This window comes from Trichechus manatus, unplaced genomic scaffold (assembly GCF_000243295.1).
Source record: "Trichechus manatus latirostris isolate Lorelei unplaced genomic scaffold, TriManLat1.0 scaffold00021, whole genome shotgun sequence".
NCBI lineage: Eukaryota > Metazoa > Chordata > Mammalia > Sirenia > Trichechidae > Trichechus > Trichechus manatus.
This window is the reverse complement of record NW_004443957.1, coordinates 2,737,033-2,747,698: the sequence shown is the minus strand read 5'-3', so window position 1 is coordinate 2,747,698 and position 10,666 is coordinate 2,737,033. Positions and strand designations below refer to the sequence as shown.

Sequence of the window (10,666 nt, the reverse complement as noted above, 5' to 3'; positions counted from 1 at the left end):
TGTTAACCAATGTCATAAAACAATATGCGTACTACTGTTTAATGAGAAACTATTTGTTCTGTAAGCCTTCACCTGAAGTACAATTAAAAAAAAAAAAAAGGTCTGGTTCTGATTACAAACCTAAGAGCAACCAGGTCCCCCAACTAACCAGGAAAATATTTCTTTATGGACTAGAGTACCAAAGGAACCAAACCCGTCGCCATCGAGTCAATTCTGACTCATAGCGACCCTATAGGACAGAGTAGAACTACCCCAGAGGGTTTCCAAGGAGCGACGGGTGGATTTGAACTGCCAACCTTTTGGTTAGCAGCCACAGCTGTTAAGCGCTGCACCACCAGAGCTCCAGAGTACCAAAGGAAGGCCTGGAAAACCCTCCTTTACTGTGCAGCGAAAGAGAGAAGGGTAAAAACGGCAAGGCAATATATTCTACGTAGCGTATGTCGAAAGGAAACAGATTATGACACTTATTAAAAATATTTGGTTGAGGCTTTAACTCAATGAAAGAATGGGAAGCCCGGGATTCAGACGGTATGAAATACGGAAGAAAAGAAAATGAAAAGATGCCCACTGCCACGTACACTCACTCCTGAAGCAGCAGCCTATGTCATGGGGAGGATTTACGTGGAAGCTGCTTTCTCTCTTTAAAAAAAAAAAAAAAAATTATTCCTGATGATCTTTCTTCTACAAAGATAACACTTAGATTCAATTCTGCGTTCTTGCAGTAAGTAGGCTTTTGCTTGGAATGTTTCTTTCTGTGCTCAGAGCTTTCTTGGATGATTATCAGCTCCCAAAGCAACAGGAAATAGCACGCTATGACCTACTCCCCTCTTCTACTGGGTTTTGAAATTAAAACGTAGATAATGGCAACAACATTTTTAACAGTGAGAGAGAGAAAATACAAACAGGCATTTTCAAACTTCTGTTCAGTAAAGCAAAGCATAACAACCAGTAGAAGTTATTTAAATAGAACACTGGTTTCAGAAGAGAATTCAGGGTAGATGTCCAAAGCCAGACATAGTTAATTCAACCTCAGCTTAATCCCCACTGATCACCTCTAGTGCAGTCAAGGAAGGAAAAAAAAAAAATGCCCCAGGGCTGTCCAAAGGCACAGGGTCCCTTCCGAGTACTAATTGTTAGGGAAACATTAAACTGGAAACTGGACAAGCTACATTCAGCCCGAAGTAAAAAGAAATATAAAATGAGGTTCCTATGTTTTAAAGATACATCTTTGATTTGAACGTTTGCAAAGGAAGCGAGATGATTTTCTACAACAAATATCAACAGTATAAAAATATTTTTTGAGGGAAAATATTCCCAAGTCAGTTGATGAGTCACTTACTTAAGCAACATGTAATTCTTGAACTTTCAACACAGGGGAATTTTTATGAGTCCTTGGATTTTTGTTGTAATGGTCTTTAATCTAGATAAAATATACCCACATAAAATAGTCTTGATTTGTTGAATGTAGACATCAAAATAACCCAGAGAGTCCTTCACTTGAATTGGCATCCTTAAGTTAAGGAATTGAGGTTAAATGTTGAGGGGTAGGCTGTGCCAAAGCGTCATGCACTTTATCATCAGTAATGCAGCAGACAGCTGAGAAGTGTCTGCAAAAGTTCAGCCTGATTTGTTGAACTCTTCCGGCACAGACAATCTGAGCAAGTGCTAGGGGGATGAGGTAGAGGAGGGGACAGCCCTCTCCCAGCAATGTTACAGGTTGAAATGATAACCCCTTAACTTGAAAGCTGTCTTGAGAACAGACTCAACTATCAGGGTCAATATTTGCCAATATGCTTGTGACCCTGTCAGCTTTGCTTCACCTGCCTGTTGTCTTTGGGAAAATCCTAGTGAAGCATGCTATGGAGCAGATGCTCTGAGAATGAATTCTAGGGGCAGTAGCCAGAGGGAGAAACACAAATCAAAACTGGATTGCTTAGGGGGCACTGAGCTTCTGTGAAGGGTGATGGAAATATTTGGAAACAGATAGTGCTGATGGTTGCACAACATGATAAACGCACTTAACGTTACTGAATTGTACATGTAAAAAATGTTGAAATGGCAAATGTTTTGCTATATGTATAGCAAATTAAAACTCACCACAGTTAAAAACAAAACAAAACTGGATGGTGAGTTTGGCCTTTATTGCCCATTAAAACTGATTACATGAGCTTTCTGAGAAAGGTGTGGGTACCTACTCTGTTTTAATTTTAGTCTCCTTAGGTTAGCAACAAACCCCAGAGTCCCTGGATGACTCTTCAGAAGGGGCTGGAAAGGGTAGTATTTTGACGCAGAGGATCAGGCCCCTCTCAAACCACCATACCCTGTAAGCACCCATACACTCCAACCTCCACCTTCTTCAAAGAGCCAGGCTGGCTGTTAGAAGCAAAACCAAAAAGGAAGAGTGATCTTAGCTTTCCCACCTTGTCGAATGATAGTGGTTGGCTCTCCACCATGCAGACTGGCTCTCCCAATAGAAGGTCCACTGATGTCAGTCCAGTAAACCATCTTGTCCACACAGTCGAAGGCAAGTCCAATGATAACTTTATCCTGTAAGTGAAGACAAATGGTGAGAATGGTTCACCCACAAGCATCTGAATAACTAATGATGCTGAGAATCTTTTCATGTACTTACATGCATTTGAACATCTTTTTTCTATGAAGTGTCTTCAAGTCTTTTTCCCATTTTAGAATTTTTATTATTGAGTTGTAGGAGTTCTTTAAATATTTCAGTTAAAATATTTTTTCATATTTATATTATAAATATATAGTATGTCATATATATGTATATATGTAAATGTGTATATGTATATATGTGTGTGTGTATGTCTGTGGTGTTTTTAAAGAGTAAAAGTTCTTAATTTTTATGAAGTCCACTGAACCACCCCTCCACCATCCCATCTCAATTCTCTGCCTATTATGGCCTCAAAAGGCATTTAGCCCCTCCCCCTTAGTTTTGGGGAAAAGTGACTCTCACAGGGAATTTAACCTATTTCCACTACCTGAGAGCATGTGCTAGAGGCTACAAAGGAAGACTGACTATCATTTCTCAAGGAATTTATGTTTTCAGTGAGGCAACAGGAGAGCACGAAGATCACTCATGAATTCATTCGACAGATATTTTTTGAGTACCTCCTATGTGCCAAGCACTGTCCTAGGGTCTGTGAAACAAACACCTCTAGGAAACAGACAATTTCCCATATTCTGGTGCTTATATTCTTGGTGGGAAGATATATATTAAACAGATACATCAATACTTAGTATATCAAGGAGAGCTGAGGGCTATGATGAAAAATAAGCAGCATAAGGAGATAGAGAATAGTGGAGGGTACAATTTCAGAGAGGGTGATCAGGGAAGGTCTCTGTGGGAGGTGATGTTTCAGCCTAACTTTGAATGAAGTGAAGAAGTACAAGTGTGTGGGGTGAAGGGGGGAGTAGGAGGGGGGGTGAGAAACCGCCAGGCAGAGGGAACAGCATGTGCAAAGGCCCTGAGACAGGAATGTGCTTGGCATGTTCAAGGACCAGGCAGCCAGAGGGGCTGAAGCTAGTGAGAGAGGGGGAGAGAGGCAGGGAATGGGGTTGAAGAGGTAGCTGGAGACTGGATACCGTAGGCCTTTGAGGGCCATAGAAAGAACTGGATTTTGCTCTGAGAGAAGGGGAAACTCACTGGAGAGTTTTGAGCAGGGGAAGGACATGAATCCAATCAAACAGTTTTACAAGAGGCTTTTGAAAAGCATTTCTATTTTGGATTTATTTTTTTCTCTGTTCATGTTCCCTCCCTGATCAAAAGAAGAAGAGGGTATGGCAATGTGTGGTGCCTTTGATGGGGATGAACGCAGGAAGAGAAAATGGGGAGAACACCAAGCAGAGTGAGGAGAGAAAGAAGAAGAGAAGATCTGGGTGCTGGGTCTGGAGAGACAGGATGGCACAAGTGGCGTTTCTACCAGAAGTTTTCCAGGAGGCTCTGCCGCCACCACTGAGGAATGAGAAGGATTTCTGCCTGACTTCATTCATAGGGGCAGAATGACCCCTGCCCTCACTCCTTCTTCCCTCTCTATGGCCCCCGGGACCCCCATCCACTGCTCCGGCAACTCTGACCCAATCTCGGCACCCAGAAACTCCGCAGGTCTGATGTCTGGCCTCTTGGCAGGAGGTCAGGATTGTGGAGAAAATAGAAGGGCTATTCAGAAGTGTCCAACCTCTAGCAAACGGGTAAAAATGTCCAATTCACGAGATGTATTTTTGAGGCTTTTAAAAGCCTCTAAGCCAAAGCTTGTTACCACCTCTGGGCAGATATGAGGATCTGCGGCTGAAAGATGAGTCCCTTTATTTTAGTAGGAATGGAAAGATCAAACCCAGCAGATGCACCCAGACAAAATACAAAGCTCAAATGAAACCCTGCCCAGGGGGTCAGATCCCCATAAGGACTTCCTGTTTCTGCTCCCACCTCACCCGGAGCCTCACGGCAGCTCAGGAAGTACAGCACCGCCACCTAGAGATGACCCCAGGTCACACGGAATGATGAGCCCCCTGGCTCCTGATCTGACTACCAGCCACTAGTCTCTCCAGCTCATCCGAAGCGGAGGCTGTCACTGTGCACAACGAGCCGGCACTCACCGGGGCATGAAGTAGCGCCTTGGCTTCGGTTTTCTTCATAGTATTTCCCTCCAGGGGGAGGTGCTCTATCTTCCCAGTCTGGGCAAAGAGTAAGTGGGTCCCGGGCGGCAGGGGAATCACGGTGGTAGGAACTGCGGGTCCGTGGTGAGTCGGGGGCGCCACTGTACTGAGACCTGTGGGAGGAGATGCCTGTGAGCAAGGCCAGAGGGTAGCGAGAATACCCAAAAGCATGTGTGCGGGTGTGCTCACCGCCACAGGGTTGTTGTAAAACCAGCTCGCAGAAACTCCTGTGGCTGTTTGCTCTTTGAATTCTAAAATTGACCCAGCATCTACAGGACCGTGGGCATAAATGGGAAGGAGGCAAACGCTGCAAAGATGAGAACAGTGCCACCACCAGTGGCGTGTCTACGGTATTGCACCAGCCCTGGGCATGTGGTGCCACTGAGCAGTTTCTGTTAACCCGCTATGGCCCACCGTCCTTCCTCAAGCATGGTAATGTGTTACTAAAGATTAACAAGCTTGACTTGTATTTTTGAGCTGATATTATGATGAAGTTATCAACAGAGGGGTGTCAGACATTTGGACAAGGGCGCAATTTTAGTGCCTGCCATAGGCGTCGTTTTCTGTAGATACACCACAGGCTGTACCTGGTTAATAGAAACTGCTCAGTAGCGCCACATGCCCAGGTCTGGTGCAATACCAGCTATACCTGCCATACCCTAGTGATGTCTCTGATGAAGGAGGTCCTGGGCAAGGGCTCAGGTGGTCTCCACCACCCCTGCGATGATATGCCAACACAGAAATATCCAGAAATCTTACCTCCTCCTACAGAGCTCACCCCTGGACCCCAGGCACAGATAACCACCCTGCTATCAATTGTCAGTCCAGTAAACCAGGTCCCACGGGTTATTTCCACAAAGCACATTTTTGCACAGAAAAGAGGAAAAGGATAAGAGGAGAGGGAAGGTGAGGAGAGGAGAGATTTCAGGGAAGGGGTAAACGAAGAGGGGGATAGGGAAGAGAAAAGCAGAGGGGAGAGAGGTTGGAGAGCAGACAGAATGGGGTTTGAGCCAGCAAAGCAGTTCAAGATTCAGGGTCAGGCAGAAAGCGCCCCTGTTGGATGTCCAATGAAGAAACACACGTGGCTGGCAGGCCCCGTGAATGCAGGTATTCAGGCCTCCGTCTGGGCCATCCTTGTACTTACATGGGGGCTGCGCTCCAGGCCTGGTCCTGGTACCTTCGATCTCACGGCCATCCCTGTCCACGCACCAGCAGTGGCCGGTGCTGCCGTGGCACTGAGTGGGCGCATAGTACCCATGCTCGTCACACTCGGGGACAAAGAACCCTGAGGGCCTGGGCTGCTGCACGTCCACGCCTGCCGCCCCGAGAATGTGCTCACGCTCCTGCTGGCATCTGGTTTTCTCTGCTTCTGTTCAAGAGGCAGCAAAAGAAGGGTCGGTTAGCTCTGCATCCAACCCTAACCCTAACTGTGAATCACCACCACAGCTGCTCGGTCAGTACAGAGGGTGTTTTTGTTTTGTTTTAATTCTTACTGTGGTGAAATATATGTAACAAAATATTTGTCATTTCAGCCATTTTTATGTGTACAATTCAGTGACTTTAGTTATAACCATCACCACTATCCATTCCCAAATTTTTTCATCATCCTTAACAAAAACACTGCGGGTTCGTGGGTGGCACAGAGGGTTAAACGTGCTGACTACTAGCGGAAAGGCTGGCAGTTCAAACCTGGCCAGAGGAGCCTTGGAAGAAAGACCTGATGATCTGCTTCTGAAAGGTGAAAGCCTTGAAAACCCTATGGAGCAATTCTACTCTGTACACATGGGGTCGCCATGAGTCAGAATTGACTCGAAGGTAACCAACAATGACAATAAAAACTTTGGACCCTTTAAACAATAAGCCCTCACTCCTCCCCACCCCATGGTAACCACTAATAAACTTTGGTCTCTATGCATTTGCCTACTGTAGATATTTCATATACATGGGGGTCATACAATATTTTTCCTTTTGTGTCTGGTTTCACTCAGCATAATGTCTTCAATGTTCATCCAAGTAGTAGCATGTATCAAAATTTTGTTTCTCTTTATGGCTGAAGCACTGAGTTGTATCTTAAGGACTTTTAAGTTTTTCTTAAATTGGTTCTCTTTATCACCTCAGGCTTCTTGATTACTCACACTGAGTCAAGGCTAGAGATTTTGTAGACCAAAGATCACAGGCTGGGTTTACCAACATTTATATGTTTCCCTTTAATCATGTCCAAGTGTTTGGCATGAAACTTGATGTCTACACTGTGCAACTCAGATCCCAAAGCAGGGAAATACTTCTATATCTGTGGGGATTGCTGATGAGAAGACTATTGTCTGGGATAAACAACTCCCCAATACAGAGTTATAGCTGGAATCCCTAGGTGATGCAAATACTTAATTCTCTCGGCTACTAACTGAAATGTTGGTGTTTCGAGTCCACCGAGAGGTGTCATAGCAGAAAGGCCTGGCAATCTACTTCCAAAAAACTAGTCATTGGAGAGGTGGGGCCAAAATGGCAGAGTAGTCAGACACTTCTGTGGTCCCTCTTAGAACAAAGACCCTAAAAAACAAGTAAATCGATTATATATGACAGTCTAGGAGCCCTGAACACCAAAGGCAAAGTTGAGGAATCGGACTGAGTGGCGGGGGGGGGAGAGACAGTTCAGAAGCAGCGAGGAGTTGCCAGACCTGACCCAGTGGGAACCAACACCCTGCAGGCCAAATCGGCTGGTGTGTGCAGTGAGGCAAGCAGTGACGCTTGGGACATGTTTTCCACATTGGGAGAGACCAAGCGGCGGAGAGTCTACACAAGCCTACAGAACCAGGGAAAAGCAGCACTCAACTGGCAAAAGATAAGTACATGCGTCTAACCCACCATGTGGGTCAAAAAACACCAGTTCAGGAAGAATCTCTCTCCCATTTACCTTCCTCCTCCCTGCTCTACACCAGGTCCCTGACTGGCTTTGGCAACTGCCGCGTCCCCTGGGCCAGAAGTAGGACCTGTCATACACCCTGAACCATTCTCCCAGCCTTGGAGAGGGAACAAACTAACAAATGGAAAAAATAATATGCCAGCTCCACTAAGCCAAGAACTCAGGGCAGGCGCAGCTCCTTTGCCTAGGCACAGGCATAAAGGGTCCACGGACTTTGAATGCCTTTCACCCCTGCACAGACCTGTGTGGGCCCATTTCAACAGCGTAGGCCCTCATTAGCACAATATAACAGGATATATACCTGAAGCCTAACTTAAACTGTATCAGCTATATGGCGGATTGGCAGGTTCATGATATTTGACACCACTCTGCCCATTAAGCAGGATACTCACCTACCCAAATCAGGGGCCTGAAGACTGGTGGCTCTACCCATGCCACCTAGCCACCTGCGACAGAGGTCCAAGAATAAGTGGTGCCTCCCAGTCCTCATAGCCAACAGCACTGGGTGCTCATAGTCCAGCTGCAAAACTTATCCACCTATGCACTGTAGGCAATGGGGACACACTTTCCTCCCAGAACACCCAGGGGCAGCTGTCAGCCCCCTGCCTTGCTCAGCACGTGACCCCCTACTGCAGCCAGATACCTGTGCCTAATCCAATCACTCTGCCCATCTAGGACTGTAGGTGAGGGCCTGCACCACACACTTGCTGACCAACTACCTGGACACCTGAGCTGAATCCATACAAAAAAAGTAAATGGACTCCTGGGCTCACATACCTAGTAACGGATCACACCACCTGGTGACAGGACATTAGACCTTCAAAGATGCCAATAACCAAACTAGCTCACAAGAGCAGCTTATGTAGGCATATCAAAACAAAACAAGAAGCTAGGACACAGTAAGCAAACATAAAATAAACATAATAACTTATTGATGGCACGGAGACAACAATCATTATCAAATCACATAAAAAGGCAGACCATGATGGCTTTAGCAAGCTCCCAAAACAAAGAATCAAGAAATCTTCTGGAGGAAGAGAACTTAGAATTACCAGAGGTAGAATAGAAAAGATTAATACACAACTCTTCAAGAGATCAGGAAGGATATCAGACAGAACGCAGAAGAATCCAAGGAACACACAGACAAAGCAATAGAGGAAATTAAGGAGATTCCAGAAGAGAATAATGACAAATTTAACAGGCCGCAAGAATCCAGAGAGAGACAACAAACAGAAATCCAGAAGACTAACAATAAAATTTCAGAATTAGACAACTCAACAGAAAGTCAGAGGAGCAGAACTGAGGCAATGGAAGTCAGAATTAGTGAGACTGAAGATAAAGCACTTGACCCCAACTTATTGGAGGAAAAATCAGATAAAAGAATTTTAAAAAATGAAGAAACCCCTAAGAATTATGTGGGACTCTATCAAGAGGAATAACCTATGAGTGACTGGAGTACCAGAACGGGGTGGATAACAGAGAATAGAGAGAATTGTTGAAGATTTGTTGGCAGAAAACTTCCCTGATATCATGAAAGATGAGAAGATATCTCTCCAAGAAGCTCATCGAACCCCACACAAGGTAGATACCAAAAGTAAGTCAATAAGACATAGTCAAACTTGCCAAAACCAAAGATAAAGAAAGAATTTTAAGAGCAGCTAGGGATAAACAAAGTCATCTACAAAGGAGAGTCAATAATACAAAGCTCGGACTACTCAGCAGAAACCATGCAGGCAAGAAGGCAATGGGATGACATATATAAAGCCTTGAAGGAAAAAAAATTGCCAGTCAAGAATTATATATCTAGCAAAACTGTCTCTCAAATATGATGGCAAAATTAGGGCATTTCCAGATAAACAGAAGTTTAGGGAATTTGCAAACACCAAATCAAAATTACAAGAAATACTAAAGGGAGTCCTCTGGTTAGAAAATCAATAATATCAGATAACAACTCAAGACTAGAGCATAGGACAGAGCAACCAGATATCAACCCAGATAGGGAAGTCACAAAAATAAATCAAAGCTAAAACACTGAAAATAGGGAAACAAAGATGTCATATGTAAAAGATGACAACATTATAACAAAAAAGAGGGACTAAAAAATGTAGTCATAGATCTTTCATATGGAGAGGAAGTCAAGGCTATATAAAGAAATAAAAGAGTGGTTTAAACCTAGAAAAATAGGGGTAAAAGTTAAGGTAACCACAAAGGAAACTAACAATCCTACACATCAAAATAAAAAACAAGAAAAACATAAAGACTCAGCAAATACAAAATCAACAACAATGAAAAAGATGAAAAGAAAATACATAAACAAAAATGACAGCACAGAAAATTAAGTGGAACAAAGAAACTGTAAACAACACACACAAAAAGACATCAAAATGACAGCACACTAGACTCCTACCTATCAATAATTAGGATGAATATAAATGGACTAAACGCACCAATAAAGAGACAGAGAATGACAGAATGGATAAAAAACATGATCCGGCTGTATGCTGCCTACCTTAGATTTAAAGACACAAACAAAGTAAAACTCAAAGGATGGAAAAAAATATATCAAGAAAACAACAATCAAAAAAGCAGGAGTGCCAATATTAATCTCTGATAAAATAGACTTTAAAGTAAAATCCACCACAAAGGTTAAGGAAGGACACTACATAATGACTAAAGGGTCAATATACCAAGAGAATATAACAATAATAAATATTTACGCACCCAACGACAGGGCTCCAAAATACATAAAACAAACTCTAACAGCATTGAAAAGAGAGATAGACAGTTCCACAATAATAGCAGGAGACTTCAACACACCACTTTTGGTGAAGGATAGAACATCCAGAAAGAAGCTCAATAAAGACACAGAATATCTAAATGCCACAATCAACCAACTTGATCTCACAGACATACAGAACACTCCACCCAACAGCAGCCAAGTATACTTTCTTTTCCAATGCACATGGAACATTCTCCAGAATAGACCATGTATTAGGACATAAAGCAAGCCTTAACAGAATCCAAAGCATTGAAATATTACAAAGCATCTTTTCTGACCATAAAGCCATAAAA

At 43.6% G+C, this 10,666-nt stretch overlaps 1 protein-coding gene across 1 annotated transcript in view; it reads right to left on the bottom strand.

Moving 5' to 3' along the window:
* NID1 (nidogen 1) overlaps positions 1 to 10,666 on the bottom strand; it is a 96,441-nt gene that overhangs the window by 7,354 nt on the left and 78,421 nt on the right. The window contains exons 13-15 of the mRNA XM_004372797.2: positions 5,819 to 6,043; positions 4,615 to 4,787; positions 2,421 to 2,547 (exon numbers count right to left, since the gene is read on the bottom strand). Coding sequence (XP_004372854.1) covers positions 2,421 to 2,547; positions 4,615 to 4,787; positions 5,819 to 6,043 — 525 coding nt within the window. The remainder of the gene's footprint in view (positions 1 to 2,420; positions 2,548 to 4,614; positions 4,788 to 5,818; positions 6,044 to 10,666) is intronic.